This window comes from Prionailurus bengalensis, chromosome C2, assembly GCF_016509475.1.
Source record: "Prionailurus bengalensis isolate Pbe53 chromosome C2, Fcat_Pben_1.1_paternal_pri, whole genome shotgun sequence".
Lineage (NCBI taxonomy): Eukaryota > Metazoa > Chordata > Mammalia > Carnivora > Felidae > Prionailurus > Prionailurus bengalensis.
Genome location: NC_057350.1, coordinates 153,421,608 through 153,439,011, shown reverse-complemented (window position 1 = coordinate 153,439,011; position 17,404 = coordinate 153,421,608). Strand labels below are relative to the sequence as shown.

The 17,404-nt window shown below is 49.0% G+C and overlaps 1 protein-coding gene across 1 annotated transcript in view; it reads left to right on the top strand.

The window, feature by feature from the left end:
* Positions 1-1,314: 1,314 nt before the first annotated feature.
* XYLB (xylulokinase) overlaps positions 1,315-17,404 on the top strand; it is a 60,518-nt gene continuing 44,428 nt past the window's right edge. Inside the window, exons 1-4 of the mRNA XM_043595733.1 lie at positions 1,315-1,447; positions 2,153-2,235; positions 13,721-13,790; positions 15,883-15,963. Of these exons, the coding sequence (XP_043451668.1) occupies positions 1,391-1,447; positions 2,153-2,235; positions 13,721-13,790; positions 15,883-15,963 (291 nt within the window). The 5' untranslated portion in view covers positions 1,315-1,390. The remainder of the gene's footprint in view (positions 1,448-2,152; positions 2,236-13,720; positions 13,791-15,882; positions 15,964-17,404) is intronic.

Below are 17,404 nucleotides of genomic sequence, written 5' to 3'. Positions count from 1 at the left end.
CAGGGTGAAAAGGCTGTTGCACCAAAAGAAAGGATGAGTCACCAGAATGGGAGAGGCGTCACAGCCCATAGAGAGAGGCACCCCTGAACAAGACAAGGCCACCCTGTAAGAGAGCTTGAAAAGGAGCCAGTGGCCTTGGCCTTCATGAGATATTTGTGTTTTGCCACGGGCCTTCTCACAAGGCTGCTCAGAGAATTGGCTTGTTTAGTGGTTAAACATGCAGATTCTGGAATCGGACTTGCTGGCGTTGGGCCCAGCTCTGCCACTGATGTTGGGACCTTGGGCCAAGAGGAGCATCTGGGCTCCAAGCAGCTCAAGTTCAGCGAGAGAGATAGGCAGGTAATCAATCAGGCCATCACAAAAAGTATGAGAGGGGCTCTGATGGGCTGGGAAGCCCCTGGGAGTGGGAAGAAGTCAGTGCTAGGAACAAGAATGACGCAGCCAGGTGGAACACGGGGAAGAGAAGGTGTCCTCAGCTCTAGGGGGGAAGGGAGTGGGTCTGATTTTATTTCTCAAGCCTCCTTCACCACTTCCGGCACACATTAGAATATCAATATCAGCTGACCACAGGTGTGAATGAGCCTTTCTGTAGGGAGCATCCAGAGCTCTGATTTTAAATAGACGTTGGGGGGCGCCTGGGTGACTCCGATGGGTTGAGTGTCTGATCTTGTGGTTCGTGGGTTCCAGCCCTGCATCGGGCTCTGTGCTGACAGCTCGAGCCTGGAGCCTGCTTCCGATTCTGTGTCTCCCTCTCTCTCTGCCCCTCCCCTGCTGGTGCTCTGTCTCTCACTCTCTCAAAAATAAGTAAAAAAAAATTTAAAAGAGCAGTTAAATACAGAGGTGGGATGTGGCACATGTCAGAGCCGGGTAACCATTCAGATTTGCTGGGACATGACAGGGCCTGTGGATCCCAGTGCCTGCACTCCCAGGAGACGTTTCTCTGTGACCTCTGTGTCACCACCATGAGTGGACAGTCGCCTTAGTACCCAAGAGATAGCCACAGAAGTCTCCAGGGCCACTAGAGAGACAGGCAGGGACAATCCAGCTTAAAGGTGGAACCTCTGGTCCAGACGTCCTCCGCGGGAAGCCAGGCGGCGTTAGGGCACACGTGGATGGGAAGGAGGCCGGAGGAGGGTTGGAAGGGAGAAGGTGGCGCAGGGGGTACCGGTATGTCGCCCAGGTGCGAAGCGCCAGGACTCGGCAGGACGCGCGTCCCTGCACCGTCTCCCCGCAGGCGGCGCCAGAGCGCTAGCCCGCGGGTGACTCGGGTCCTGGAGTCCGGCCGGGCGGGGCGAGGGGCGGGCCCGGCGTCTCGGGGCGCTAGAGCGCGGCGACACTCACGCCGCGGGAAGGACGGACGGACGGACGCGCTGCCGCCCCCTCCGCAGCCATGGCCGAGCGCGCCGCCCGCCGCTGCTGCCTCGGCTGGGACTTCAGCACGCAGCAGGTACCGTCGCGGGCCCCAGGGTCGGGCCGGGCCGGGCCGGGCGGGGCGGGCCGGGGCGGGACGGGGCGGGCCGCCTCCTCCGCGACGCCGGGCCGGGCTGGCGGGACCCGGGCGCGGGGAACCCTGGGGCCGAGCCGCGGGCGCGCTTCCCTCTCGGGTTCCCCCGGGGGATCGGCGTCCCCTCCACCGAGAGGCCTTACCCGTGCCGCCCGCCCTCAAGATGCGACCGCGACCCGGCCTGGACCCCGGCCCTCCCGGAAACGGCGGGCGCCCCCGCCTCCCAACCCCGGCGGGATCCCGCGGGCGCGTAGCGGGAAGAGCGCAGCGCGGCCGGGGTCCCGGAGGGGGCTCGCGCGTCGGTGCGGGCGCCCGAGGGACAGGGACCCGAGGGAACTCGGCCGCCTAAGACTCGAGAACACCCAAACGGGTAGACAGGCACACAGGCATAACCGGTGACCTGGAACCGGATCACCGCCTGAAACTTGTTTCAGTGGAGTGGGCACGCTGTACACGTGAACTTTGTTCCTCCCGTGGTTGACCCCGGCGTGTCCGGGTCGGCGTACCCAGCGCTGCTGGCCCGAGGACGGGTTGTGCCGCTCCCAGGCCTCTGCAGATTCAAAATGTGCCTTCAGACTGGGCGTGGGGTGCCAGGGGGCTCCTTTGCTGTGGCAAATTCTATACACCATTTTAAAAAATCCCTTCCAGGTGAAAGTTGTTGCTGTTGACGCAGAGCTGAATGTGTTCTATGAGGACAGTGTGCATTTTGACAGAGACCTTCTAGAATTCGGGTATGTACCCAGGGGATGTGTGGGGGAGGGTTGGTTTTGGGGTCCTCCCTCCACCTTTTATATTCATGAGCCACACTGTTCTGGTGTGAGATTGTGATTTGTAAAAAATACGTGTTTGGTCATTTAGATGGTCAAAATCTATTTCTCCTGTGCCTTTGGTCTGCATCCACAGTTCCTGGCTCACAGCTCCTAAACCTCTTGGTAATTCCTAAGGGTTGAGAGGCATAAAGGTGTCTTTTGTTACATTAATGAAGATGACTTTTGGACCCCACCCAGGGGCTGGGGCTGGTTGCCAAGAAAATTAAAGATTGTCTTTAGAGGGTTGGAATTTTCAGCCAGAGGTTCAATGGCCAATGGCCAATGACTTAGTCATTGACCTTGTAATGACTTTGTAATGAAGTCTTAATAAGAACCCAAAAGGACTGGGTTCAGAGAGCTTCTGGATTGGTTGACAAGTGGAGATTGGGCAGAGTGGAGTGCCTGGAAAGGTTATGGAAGCTCGGTGCCCTTTCCCCATACCTCGCCCTATGTTATCTCTTCATCTGACTGTGTCCTTTATCACGTCCTTTAATTTCCCTGACTTCTGTGAGCTGCTCAAGCACATTAAAAGAACCTAAGGTCATTGGAACCCCCCCCATCTGTAGCTGTTTGGTCAGAAGGTAATAGCCTGGGTCCTGGGCCTGGCATCTGAAGTGGGTGGGGAGGGCAGTCCTGTAGGACTGAACCCTTAACCTGCGGAAGTTGATCATCTCAGACCATCTGCTGGTGTCTGAGAATTGTTTGGTGTTGTGTGTAGGGGACCCCCATCCCCTCCCAACCCCCGCCACGTTAGAATTGAGTCCAAGAACCTAAGAGTTGGTATCTGTAGATCTGGCTTCATCAAACTGCAGGAGTCTTGGTAGGCCTCTCAGCGTCTTGTGTGTGTGTTCCTGGAATGAGTTTTCCCCCATTCCTTCCCAATTCCGTGCACTCATTAACCATGCATGCAGTAGGTATCAGTTGAGACTTACTTCGTGTCAGGCACCGTGCTGGGTACTGGGATTTGATGGTGAACCAAACAGAGACGTGGTGCTTACTCTCCCAGAGCTTCCCGTTGAGTAGGGGAGACTGATATCAATCGAAGAATCTCACAGAAGAGTATTTAGTTATAAACTCAGAGAACGCTATTAAAGGAAAGGGACTTACTTCTCCAAATGTTTATTATAAAGGAATGTGACCCAGACTTGGGGGGGAGGGGTGGTCAGGGAGGGTCCCTAAGGACGTAGTGCTTGAGCCAAGGTCTGGGTGAGTAGGGTTAGCCAGGTGATGGAAGGGAGGCAGCATTCCAGGCAAAAGGAACGGTGCGTGCAAAGGCCCTGTAGCAAGAAAGAGCACTGCTTATGCAGGGAATTGAAGAAGGCCAGTGTGGCTGGGGAATAGAGAGGGAGGTAGAGGCTGTGCCCAGCTACATAAACCTTGGTACACAGTTTGTGTTTATCCTAAAAGACGTGGACGGCCACTGAAGGGCCATAGGGATGGGGGTAAGGCGTGACGTGGTTGTATTTGTGCTTTGAAAAGATCTGGGTGCAATGGGAGAGCAGTTGGGTATTGGTCAGAGTGCATGCTGAGAGGCCATTGAGGTTTCTCCAGATCTTCTGGATGGGAAATGATGGTGTCTTGGAGGAGAGGGCTGGGTGGTAAAATTGACAGGGCTTGGTGCAGGGTTGAACGTGAGATGTGAAGGTGAGGTTTCTGGCTGGCCTTCTGGATGGTTGGTAGACTGTGGAAGAGAACTGATCTGGGGGAGGAAGATGATGAGTTTGGCTGCTGTGAAAGTTTGGTAGGGCTACCAGAACAAAATGCCCCAGACTGTGCGTCTTAAGCAACAGAAGTTAATTTTCCTTCGGTTCTGGAGCCTGGACGTGTGAGGTCGAGGTGCCGGCAGGGTTAGTTTCCTCCGAGGCCTCTCTCCTGGGTTTGCAGATGATGGCTACCTTCTTGCTGCCTGTCACACGGTCATCCTCTGCCTGTGCATCCCTGGTGTCTCCACTGTGTTTGTGTCCCAGTCTACTTTTATAAGGACACCAGTCATGCAGGATTAGGGTCCACCCTAATAATGTCATTGCAAGTTAATTGCCTTTTTCAAGGCTCTTTGTCCAAATGCAGTCATGTTCCGAGGTACTGGGGGTTAGGACTTCAACACAGGAATTGGGGGGGGGGCGGTAATTCAGTCCATAACAGCTGTGGACTTGTTGATTTTGATTCTGAGGTGGCTCTGAGAGGTCTTGGTGGACGTGTTCCTCCACGACTATTTTATTTTTTACTATTTTTTTAAGGATTGCTTATTTGGGGAGAGAGAGAGAGTGCACACATGCCTGCTGGGGAGGGGCAAAGAGAGAGGGGAAGGGAGAACCCCAAGCAGGCTCCACCCTGTCAGCGCAGGGTCGGGGGCGAACCCTGGGCGATCATGACCTGAGCCGAAATCAGAGTGGAATGCTTAACCAACTGAGCCACCCAGGCGCCCCTAAACAACTGTTTGGATATCATTTCCAGGGCGCCTGGTTGGCTCAGTCGGTGGAGCGTGCAACTCTTGAACTCGGGGTTGTGAGTTTGAGCTTGGCATTGGGTGTAGAGATTACTTAGAAATAAAATCTTTAGGGGCACCTGGGGGGCTCAGTCCGTTAAGTGTCAGACTCTGAGTTCGTGCTGCTGGACTCTGCCCTGGCGGTGTGCCTCATGCTTGGGGTGCTCTCCCTTTCCCCTCCCCTGTTCATGTGTGCTCTCGCTCTCAAAATAAATAGACATTAGAGTAAAAGATATCACTTCCCTGCTGGCTCTTTGTGCAGCACCCACTGCTGATCACGTTGTGTTAACCATCTTTCCTTCCCCCTTAGCTGATGTGCCTCTTTGAGCTGCGGTTGGAAACCATCTTGCGTTTGTATTATTTTCTATCACTACAGGCCACATGTGTTTGAGTTTTGGTAGCTTGTGTCTTTCAGGGCATTGGTCCATTTCATCTAAGCTATAAAATGTGTGGCCATAGAGATCTTCATACTATTCCTTTCTTTTCCTCGGATGTCTATGGGATCAGTAGTGATGACCCTTCTGTCATTCTGATATTGATGATTTGTGTCTTCTCTCTTTTTGTCTTGGTGTGCCTGGCTGGAGGTTCATCACATTAATGATCTTTTTGAAAAGGCAGCTTTTGGTTTTGTTGATTTTTCTCTACTGTTTTCCTCTTTCCATTTTTCACTGATCTGTGCTGTCATTTTTTAGGGTTTCTTTTCTTCTGCTGGCTGTCAGCTTACGTTGCTTTTCTTTCTCTAGTTTCCTGAAGTGGAAGCTTAGATTTTTAATCTTAGCTTTTCTTTTCTAAATATTTGCCTTTAATGCTATAAATTTCCCTCTAAGAATTGCTTTTGCTGTATTCCACAGACCTTGATGTTATATTTTCATTTTTATTTGGTTCAAAATAGATATTTTTTAACGTTTATTTTTGAGAGAGAAAGAGAGACAGAGCGTGAGCAGGGAAGGGGCAGAGAGAGAGGGAGACACAGAATCTGAAGCAGGCTCCGGGCTCTGAGCTGTCAGCACAGAGCCCGACGCGGGGCTCGAACTCACAAACCACGAGATCATGACGTGAGCTGAAGTCAGATGCTCAACCGACTGAGCCACCCAGGCGCCCCTCAAAATATTTTTTTCGTTTCGCTTGAGACTTTTTTGATTCGTGTGTTATTTAGAAGGATGTTGTTTCACCTCCAGATCTTCCAGCTTTTTTTTTTTTTTTTTTTTTTTTTTTTTACATTTTATTTATTTTTGAGAAACAGAGTGAGACAAAGCATGAGCGGGGGAGGGGCAGAGAGAGAAGGAGACAGAATCTGAAGCAGGCTCCAGGCTCTGAGCAAGCAGTCAGCACAGAGCCCGACGCGGGGCTCGAACCCACAAACTGTGAGATCATGACCTGAGCCGAAGTCGGACGCTCAACCGACTGAGCCACCCAGGCGCCCCACCAGCTGTCTTTATGGTCTGGATTTTTACTTCAATTCCATATGACGGTATGAAAACATAAGTCATTTGATTTCCATTCTTTCAAGTTTTTAAATTCTACCTCACTCTGTCTTCAACTCAATGAGTCAATCAGTCCCCTCCATTAGAAAAAAAAAAAAAAGCTATCCATACCCAAAATACAGTATTGCTTTTTTTATCCAGTTACATTTTTAAGATCTTTCAAAGCAGATATATACAGATCTGCTTCATTCCTCCTCCACTGTTTTTTTTAATTTTTATAATTTTATTGAGATATAACTTATGATAAATTGCATATGTATAATATATACAGTTTTATAAGTTTTGACATAGATGTTCCTTTATAAAACTATCACCAGAATCAAGATAATGAACATTTCCATCCCCCAAAAGTTTTCTCGTGCCCCTTTGAGTTTATTCCTCTTCCCCAACCCCAACCCCTGGCAACCACTGATAAGTTTTCTATCACTATGGATTAGTTTCCACTTTCTGGAATTTTAGATAAAGGGAATCATAATAATAGACTCTTTTTTTATCTGACTTTTATTTTATTTTTTTAAGTAGGCTTCATGCCCAGCATGGAGCCAAATGTGGGGCTTGAACTCACGACCCTGAGATCAAGGTCTGAGCTGAGATTAAGAGTCAGACACTTAACCCCGAGCCACTCAGGTGCCCCGTCTTTTTGGTCTGATTTTTTTTTTTTTTTTTTAATTTTTTTTCAACATTTATTTATTTTTGGGACAGAGAGAGACAGAGCATGAACGGGGGAGGGGCAGAGAGAGAGAGGGAGACACAGAATCGGAAACAGGCTCCAGGCTCTGAGCCATCAGCCCAGAGCCCGATGTGGGGCTCGAACTCAACGGCCGCGAGATCGTGACCTGGCTGAAGTCGGACGCTTAACCGACTGCGCCACCCAGGCGCCCCTGGTCTGATTTTTAAAACTCCGTATATTCATTTTGAGATTCATCCAGGTTGTTACATGTATCAATAGTTCTTTTTTTTTTTTTTTTTAAGGTTATTTATTTTGAGAGAGAGCAGAGGAGAGACAGAGAGAGAGGGAGAGAGAGAATCCCAAGCCGCAGCGCAGAGCCCAACCTGGGGCTTAATCTCATGAACCGTTGAGATCATGACCTGAATTCAAATCAAGAGTTGGACATTCAACCGACTGAGCCACCCAGGTGCCCTGCTCTTCCTTTAAAAAACAAACAAACGAACAAAAGACAACAAAAAAAAACCACAAAAACATTTTTTTTTAACATTTATTTACTTGTGAGAGACAGAGAGAGTCAGAGCTTGAGCAGGGGAAGAATAGAGAGAGAGAGAGGGAGACACAGAATCCGAAGCAGGCTCCGGGCTCTGAGCTGTCAGCACAGAGCCCGATATGGGGCTTGAACCTGGGAACCGTGGGATCATGACCTGAGCTGAAGTCAGACAGTCAACTGACTGAGCCACCCAGGTGCCCCTTCCTTTTTCTTTTTCTTTTTCCTTTTCTTTTTCTCTTTCTTTTTCTTTTTCTTTTCTTTTTCTTTTCTTTCTTTTTTTTTAAAAGATCATTTATTTATTTTGAGAGGAGAGAGCATGCATGCAGGAGGCACAAACAGAGAGGGAAAGATAGAATCCCAAGCAGACCCAGCGCTGTCAGCACAGAGCCTCACACGGGGCTCTAGCTTAGGAACTATGAGATCGTGACCTGCCGAAATCAAGAGTCGGACACTTCACCGACTGAACCACCCAGGCACCCCAATCGTTTGTTCTTTTTATTGCTTGGTGGACCACAGTTGGCTTATCCATTCATTTGATGAGGGATATTTGGATTGTTTCCAGTTTTTTATTATTATCAATAAAGAGGCTGTGAAACTCACACACAAGTCTTGGTGTCAGCATAAGCTTTCATTTGTCTTAGAAATGAAATACTCAGGAATGGTTACGTTGTAGGGTAGGTTTTAAAACTGTCAAATTCTTTTCCAAAGCGGTTGTTTTAATACAGTTATTTTGTTAATAGGCATTGCAGGTACTTGGTACATAATTTGAAAGAAACAAAAGGCGTGCAGTGACAAGTCTTAATTTTTCCGAATCTCATCTGTCCCTCCTGCCCTCCTCGACAGAGAACTTTCATTGGTTTTTGTGTATCTGTCCAGTGTTTTATATCAAAATATAAGCAGATGTCAGTCTTGTCATTGTCTCCCTTGTTTCCGGATAAAAAAGTACGGTACACGCCATTCTGTACTTTGGTTTCTTCGTTTCACATAATTTGCCTGTGTTTCCACATCAGTACATAGAGCTTCTGTGTTCTTTTTTATAGGATGCATAGTATTCCATTGTGTAGATAGAACTGAAGGACCTTAGGTTTTTGCAGTGAAAAGTGAGTTACCTTACAGACATGTGCCCGTGTATCTGCAGGATAAAAGTTTGGAAATCGATTGCTGGATCAAAGAGCAAATAGATGTATGATTTTGGAAGATGTGGCCAGATTGCCTCCCATAGGGATTGTATGGATTTGTACCCCACCAACAATGCATGAGAGTGCGTTTCCCACAGCACCGAAATGCGGTGTGGTTGTTAAAAGAGTTTTAGTTCTGTGCCAATCAGAGAGGTGAAAGTAGTCCCTCTATGTGGATTTACTTTGCATTTCTCTTATTATGCATGAAGGTGACATCTTTTCATATGTTGAAGGGCTAGTTGAATTTTTTTTTTTCTGTGAAGTTTTTCATGACCTTTGCCCATTTTTCTGATTATTTCTAGGAGCTCTTCAAATGTTAGAGGAATGATCTCCTCGTTAAATGAATTGCAAATAGGTTCCCCAGATTTTTGTTTGTTTTGATTTGCGACTGGGTCGTGGCCACACCTGGGCTTTTGTTTCCTGTGCCACCGAACTTCTCAGTCTTTTCCTGTTGCTTCTAGATGTTGAGTCAGAGTTTCAAAGGCCTTCCTCATTCCAAGATTGTGAAGGAATTCACCGCTGTTCTCTTCTGGTTCTTGTAAGAGTCAGTTTTATATAAAAATATTTGGAGTTTATCTAAGTACATGGCATGCCATTTATTTCCAGCTTCAGTCTTTTCCCGATGACTCTCCAGTTTTGACACCTTTTTTTAGAAGTCTGTGTTTGAGATGCCAGCTTTATATGCTAATTTCTGTGTGTGTTTAGGTCTTTTCCTGAGTGTTTTCTTTTGGCCCATTGATTGGTGGGTCTGTTCATGAGCTAGTAACATGTTGTTTTAGTTATTCTCGCTTTACAATATGATTTAATATCTGGAATTGTTGGTCCCTTTGATTGTTCTTCATTCTCAGTTTCCACGGCCATTCTTTCTTGTTCTCCCCCCCCCCACCCCTTAATTTTAGATAGAGAGAGAATCTTAAGCAGGTTCCATGCTCAGCACAGAGCCCAACATGGGGCTCACTCCCATGACCCTGGGATCATGACATGAGCTGAAATCAAGAGCTAGATGCTCCACTGACTGAGCCACTCAGGTACCCCTCCTGTTCTTTTTTGATAATGTACTCTAGAATCAGCTTTTAAGGTTCCAGAAAGCAAAATTGTTAATATTTTTTTGAGATCATTATTACATTTATAAGTTAACTTGCAGAGAATTGACAGCTTTGTGAGATTGAGTCTTCCTAGCTAAGCGCACGTTTTGTCGTTCCATTTGTCCGGGGCTTCTTTTGAATACTTCACATGTATTTTCTTTTGTTGATTTATTTATTTTGAAACGGAGAGAGAGAGAGAGAGTGAGAGAGAGAAGAGGTGGGGGAGGGGCAGAGAGAGAATCCCAAGCAGACTCTGCCCTGTCAGTGCAGAGCCCAATGCGGGACTCAAACCCACAAACTACAAGATCATGAACCCGAGCCGAAATCGGATGCCCAACCAACTGACCCACCAAGGTGCCTGTACTTCACGTGTGTTTTAATATATTTGACATGTGGATTGTGCATGTTGGGATATATTGCAGAAAAGACCATTATTCCCCAGGCCCTTTGCGATGTGACTTGGTACCTCCTTCAGTCAAGAGATGGAGTCCTTTCCTGACCTGTTGATTTTAACCAATAGAGAATGTGAAGGAAGTACCATTGTGCCAGTTCTAAACCTAAGTCTCAAGAAGGCCTTGCTGACTTCTGCTCTCATTCTTGGGACCCTGTCTAGCCCCCACGTGACCAAGCTCAGGCCAGCCTGCTGGAGAATGGGAGACACGTGGCCAAATCGCCCCCAGATCCCAGCCAAGAGAAGGGGCAGCCAGTCTTCAGAAACGGAGCCCTGTAGCTACTCACACCCGACCCCAGATGCATGGGTGAGCCCGGCCAAGCCCAGCCCGGTGACCGACAGAAATGTGAGCCAAATGAGCTCGGTAGTTTCAGACCACTTAGTTGTGAAGTGGTTTGTGACAAGGCAAAACCACCTGGTACATATAATGGTAAACTTATTTCTAACTGTCGTTATCTTTTTACTAATGCACATGAGGAATTTTGTAGCAGAGACTGACCAGTGATCTACTAGACTTATTTCCTTCTCCTCCTGGGTATACTCCTGTCTTCCTGGCAGTTATGTTCAGCTGTGTGACTTGAGTCCTAACTGGGAGAAGATCAACAGGCCTGTCTGTAAGACCTAATCCATACAGCCCCCACTGCGACCCATCCGTACAGCCCCCACCGCGATCCTCTGCCCTGTTCCTTCCTCGGCTCTACGGCTAGATGCGAATGGCCAGGGCAGCCTTGGAAACCAGTTGGAAGATGAGAGTTGCTGTCGTCCTCCTGGGTCCCTGAATAACTGCAGGGGACAGAGCCCCCTCCTCGTCCCTATCATGCCACTGATTATGCTTTACAGGAGTGAGAAGCAAACTTCCTCTGTATCAAGCCATGGAAATTTTGTTTTTTCCAGAACTAATACAGAGAATCCCTCATCATAGCCTTAAAGAAAGAAAGAAAGAAAGAAAGAAAGAAAGAAAGAAAGAAAGAAAGAAAAGAAGGAAAGAAGGAAGGAAAGAAAGAAAGAAAGAAAGAAAGAAAGAAAGAAAGAAAGAAGAAAAGCTCTTGCGACAGAATTCACATGCCAAAGAATTCACTCTTTTCAAATGTACAAAGGGTGCCTGGGTGGCTCAGTTGGTTGGGCGACCCATGTCGGCTCAGGTCCTGATCTCTCAGTTTGCGAGTTCGAGCTCCGCGTCGGGGGTCTGTGCTGGCAGCTCGGAGCTTGGATCCTGCTTTGGGTTCTGTGTCTCCTCTCTCTACCCCTCCCATGCTCATGCTCTGTGTCTCTCTGTCTCTTAATAATAAATAGACATTAAAAAAAATTAAAAGTAAATAAATAAAATGTACAATTCAGGGGGCAGCTGGGTGGCTCAGTCAGTTAAGCGTCCAACTCTTGATCTCAGGGTTGTGACTTCAAGCTCCGCCTTGGGCTCCATGCTAAGCGTGGAGCCTACTTAAGAAAGAAAGAAAGAAAGAAAGAAAGAAAGAAAGAAAGAAAGAAAGAAAGAAAGAAAGAAAGAAAGAAAGAAATGAAATGTCCAGTGCAGTGGTTTTCAATATATTCACAGAACTCTGTAACAGTCTCCACTCTTTAATTTTAGAACGTTTTCATCACCTAAGAAAGAAGCCCTGTATCCATTAGCTGTCACTCCCTATCTCTCCTCCTACAGTCCTGGCAACCAGTCTACTCTGTCTCTATGGGTTTGCCTATTCTGAACATTCCTTATAAAGGAATTTATGTAATGTGTGATTTTTTTTAACAAGTTTTTTTTTTTAACTTTATTTATTTTGAGAGAGAGAGAGAGAGACACGGAGAGAGACGGCAGAGAAAGAGAATCCCAAACAAGCTCTGCACCATCAGCGCTGAGCCCAATGAGGGACTAGAACTCACCAACTGTGAGATCATGACCTGAGCTTAGATCAGAGTCAGATGCTTAACTGACTGAGCCACCCAGGTGCCCCAACAAGTTTTTTTTTTTTTTAAGTTTATTTATTTTTGACAGAGAGAGAGAGAGAGAGAGAGAGAGAGAGAGAGAGAGACAGAGCATGAGTGGGGGAGGGGCAGAGAGAGAAGGAGACACAGAATCCGAAGCAGGCTCCAGGCTCTGAGCTGTCAGCACAGAGCCTGATGTGGGGCTCGAACTCACAGACCGAGAGATCATGACCCGAGCCGAGGTCAGATGCTCAACCGACGGAGCCACCCAGGCGCCCCAACAAGTTTCTTTTTTTTTTTTTTTTTTAAGTTTATTTATTCTGAGAAAGGGTCAGAGAGCATCAGCAAGTGAGGGGGAGAGAGAAACCCAAGCAGGCTCTACACTGTCAGCTCAGAGCCCAACGTGTGGCTCTATCTCATGAAGCATGACATCATGGCCTGAGCCGTCATCGCTTCACTGACTGAGCCACCTGAGCGGCCCTTTTGTCTATGGGAAAGTTTGCTGCTCTTTTTCACTTTTTTCCCTAACAGTATCTTTTTAAAAATATCAGTATTATTGAGTATAACTTGTGTACAAAAAAAGGGCATCCATTAAAATGTACAATCTCAGTGCCTTTTGATAGAGGCAGACCTATAGCTGTGAAAGTACCACCAAAGTCAAGATACAGACCATCTGCATCACTCCTAAGATTCTTTGTGCCCCTTTGCATTCTGTCCTTTCCTCCCCCACTGGACTTGGGAAACCACAAAACAGGTGGATTTGCATTTTCTAGCAAGTTATATAAATGGCATCCCGTAATATGTACTCTTTTGTGTCTGGCTTCCTTCGCTCAGCACGATCATTGGAGACTCATCTCCCTGCTGGTGTGTGTAACACACGCACCACAATTTATCCATTCACTTGCTTAGGGATACCTAAGCTGACTCCAGTTTTCTACTATTACAAATAAGGCTGCTATGAAAACTTGTATACAGGCCTGTCTGTGAATGTATACTTTCATTTCTCTTGGCTGGTAATTAGGCATAGAATGTCTGGATCACATGGTTATCTAATAGTATCTTGGTATGGATTTGGAGCCTGTTTTCGTTTTGAGTTTTGTTTTGGTTTTCTTTTTTTTAAACTCATAGTTGAAAGGGTTGGATTTTGGAGAGGGGCCCAGGCAGCTAACTCTCCAGGCTTGCAATCCAAGGACTCCCTGGTCTGAGAACCAAGAAGTTCTCCCGCAGACACAGCACTTCTGTAGCACATGCCTACCCCAGCGGGCTTGGGAGGGTTTTAATCCCGCCCTGCGCCTGCTAGTTCCCTCGTGGCCACAGTGCCAAGTGACGCCATGCCTGCCTTCCAGGGTGAGTCCTTCCTCTTTAGAAGGCATATTTTTGCTGGTGTCTTCTGAGAATCGTCACCACTGAGCAATTGCTGGGACTTCTCTTTCCATCTTGCCAGCACTGTTCAGTCTTGTTCAGTTTAGAGTTCCCGTCGAGGTTGCGGAAAGGGCATTTCTTCTTCCATTGGAGGGATCCGGGGTCTGCCCCCCACTGCGCCCCTGCCCAAGGCTCTGCCAACACTCTGTCTTATTCTCCTTGTAGGACTCAGGGTGGAGTTCACGTTCACGAGGATGGGCTGACAGTGACATCTCCAGTCCTGATGTGGGTCCGGGTAAGCATAGGGATCCCTGACCTTCTCCTGTCCCCAGCCTGTCTCACTGGCAGACTTGCTGATTTACTGCGAAGCCCTCTGTTAAGACCAAGTCTTCGCTGGGAAATGGAGTCTGCGTGGTTCCTAAGGCTAGACTCAGCCTCAACTGGTCCTCTTGAGCCAAGAGGACACGCACAGGGCTTGTAGGTCTGGTGCTGAGAACTTGGCAAGTCCTGCCAGTGAGTAAGCATCTTCAGAATGCCGCCTTCCCAAACCGTTGCCAAACACTCTGCAGGCAGGCCCTGTGGCCTCCCTTTTACCCCGAGATCCGGACACAGCACTGGTGTCTTCGTGCTCAGCCCCCAGAATCCTCAGCTCTTGAAGCAGGGGAACTTCTCAACGGTAGCTTATGACCTGACCAGCCAGGTTCCGCTGGACCCCAAGACAGGCCTGCCTGCTCAGGACCAACAAGAAAGGAAGATACCTGTAGCCAAATATGGGCGACCCGTGAAGCCACAGGACCAGGGGTATGGCCAGTACAGACCAGCATAATAGGGCTGGAGTCTGCCTCAGGGGTCCCGAGACCCTACAACTGGGAGCCAGCTAAAGGCTGTCCTTAATGTGTCCACCAAAGCCTGTTCAGGCCTCCAACACTGGTCTAAGCAATCAATTCCCTATACTAAATTCTTTCTGTTAGGACGATTGGTGTGATTTTTAAACATTTTTTCAACTTGACCCTGACTCGTACTGGAGGATTGGGGTAAAGGACAGATTTCCACCAGATAGGCCAGCCAGAATGTACTTCTTAGGGCTGAGCCCCAGACCAAGGGACGGTGGGTGTGACAGGCAACAGTCGATCTAGAGGTTCTACTGATAATGCCAGGGGCTTCTGATAGGCCAAGGCTTTAACTTGGGGTAGTGAGCACTGGATAGAGAGCCAGGCTTGGGGGTGGGGCCACGTGATTCCTAGTCGTGAGCAGGCCCGTCAGGATTGGACCTGTTCTGGCTTCGCCAATCCCCGCTCCAGGGGTGCCCCACTCCCTGCCTGAGGTTTGGCCAGGGGGGCCAAGTTGGCAGCCACAGCCAGGGCTGTGAAAGGAGCCCTCCCAGCATAGGGAGGGGATGGCGGAGTTGGGTCAGAGCTCCAGGGGCTGCTCTGTCCTCAAGGGAATTGCAGCCTGGGGTGACTCTCTAATCCTGCCCTGAAACCTCAGGGCCAGTGTCAGGTTCTTCGGGGCAGCACCATTTATCCCACGCTTGGGTCTTGCAAAAAAAGAAGATTGCACCCAGATGGTAGAGGGTGGAACGGGGGTGGGGACAAGTGGCGACCGTCTCCACCTACTCCTTCCAGCCTGGTGCTCCTGGACGTGGGGAGTCTAGGCCTGGTCCCCACTCTGACGGGGCCGTCTGCATCACTCTTCACTTCTCAGCTGCAGTGAAGTCAGACCACTAGTCCGGTGGGTTGAAAATGCAGAGAAAAGAAACCACGGTATGATCCACCTTGTTCTTGCCAAGTGCTTGGAAGTCACAAATCGGAGAAGCAGAAGTTTTTTTTTTTTTAATTTTTTTTAACGTTTATTTATTTTTGAGACAGAGAGAGACAGAGCATGAACGGGGGAGGGGCAGAGAGAGAGGGAGACACAGAATCGGAATCAGGCTCCAGGCTCCGAGCCGTCAGCCCAGAGCCCGACGCGGGGCTCGAACTCCCGGACCGCGAGATCGTGACCTGGCTGAAGTCGGAAACAGGCTCCAGGCTCCGAGCCATCAGCCCAGAGCCCGACGCGGGGCTTGAACTCACGGACCGCGAGATCGTGACCTGAGCCGAAGTCGGACGCTTAACCGACTGCGCCACCCAGGCGCCCCTTGGAGAAGCAGAATTTGAGGACCAGTGGTTTCTGGTTCCGTCTATTTAAACTACGTTTACCCTACTTCACCTTTTCGTTTGGTTGATCTCTACTTTGGTTAATTTTTCTAGTGCCTACGTATCCCAGGCCATCAGCTCTTCTTCATCTCCGGGGTGATGGCGAACACTTAGGTTTCAGTGTGGAGGCTCGTGGGCTTGCCTGACTCGGTGGTTCAGGACAGTCACGGCGGGCTCTGTTTGTCTTCTCAGGCTTTGGATATCATCTTGGAGAGGATGAAGGCCTCGGGCTTTGACTTCTCTCAAGTCCTCGCCCTGTCTGGGGCCGGCCAGGTTTGTGTGTAGCAGCCTCCGTGCGGCGTGCGGGGCGGCTGTGGGGCAGTGGTGTGGGGCTCCCCTGGAGGGAATGCTTGTCCTTGAGAGCCACTGCACCCCTGCTGTTGCTGGTAGAGACCCCTACCGCCCTCCTACCTCGGAGGATGCATAGCTTGCCTCCTTGCTGAAGGATCTGAGGCAGTTCGTACTGTGAAGCATTATACGGAACAGGACACTGGGTCAGGCAGAACCGGATAGAGGTCCTCCGGTGCGGTGGGGGGAGGCGTTTGCCGTGCATTTAGGATGCCTGCTTTGGAGCACTAGAATTGCTTTTGTGTTTCCTGGAAGCAGAAGCAAAGTTAGAAATTATACTTCTAGGGGCGCTTGGGAGGCTCAGTCGGTTAAGCATCCAACTTCGGCTCAGGTCATGATCTCATGGGTCGTGGGTTCGAGCCCCGCATCGGGTGCTGTGCTGACAGCTCAGAGCCTAGAGGCTGCTTCGGATTCTGTGTCTCCCTCTCTCTTTGTGCCTCCCCTGCTCGAGCTCTGTCTTTCTCTCTCTCAAAAGGAGATAAACATTTAAAAATAAATTTAAGGGGCGCCTGGGTGGCTCAGTCGGTTGAGCGGCCGACTTCAGCTCAGGTCATGATCTCGCGGTCCGTGAGTTCGAGCCCCGCGTCAGGCTCTGTGCTGACAGCTCAGAGCCTGGAGCCTGTTTCGGATTCTGTGTCTCCCTCTCTCTGACCCTCCCCTGTTCATGCTCTGTCTCTCTCTGTCTCAAAAAAATAAATAAACGTTAAAAAAAAATTTTTTTAAATAAATTTAAGGGGCACCTGGGTTAAATGCCCGACCTCAGCTCAGATCATGATTTGATCTCACAGTTTGTTAATTCGAGCCCCACGTCGGGCTCCCTGCTGTCCGCACAGAGCCCGCTTTGGATCCTGTGTCCCCTTCTGTCTCTGCCCTTCCCCGGCTCGTGCTCTCTCTTTCAAAAATAAATAAACATACAAAATAATAAATAACACAAATACATTTAAAAAATAAAGTTTATTAATCTTTGAGAGAGATCATGCACGCGAGTGGGGTAGGGGTAGAGACAGAGGGAGGGAGAGAATCCCAAGCAGGCTCTGTGCTGTCAGCACGAAGTCTGACTTAGGGCTGGATCCCACAGACCATGAGACCGTGACCTGAGCTGAAATCCAGAGTTGGACACTCGACTGACTGAGCCACCCAGGCACCCCTAGCTACTGCTTTTATTATCATTGCCATTTATGTAGGAACCCAGAGGCACAGAGGGGCGACGTCACCTACCCCAGGTCACACAGCTGCTGGGAGGGGGAGTCAGGACCCAAGTTGAGCCATATCCTCTGAATCACTTTGCTCCATGCCTAATTAGCCTATTTTCACATGCTCATCAGAGAGTGCTTACTGAGTTTTCTAAAGCCACCTTCTCTCTCTC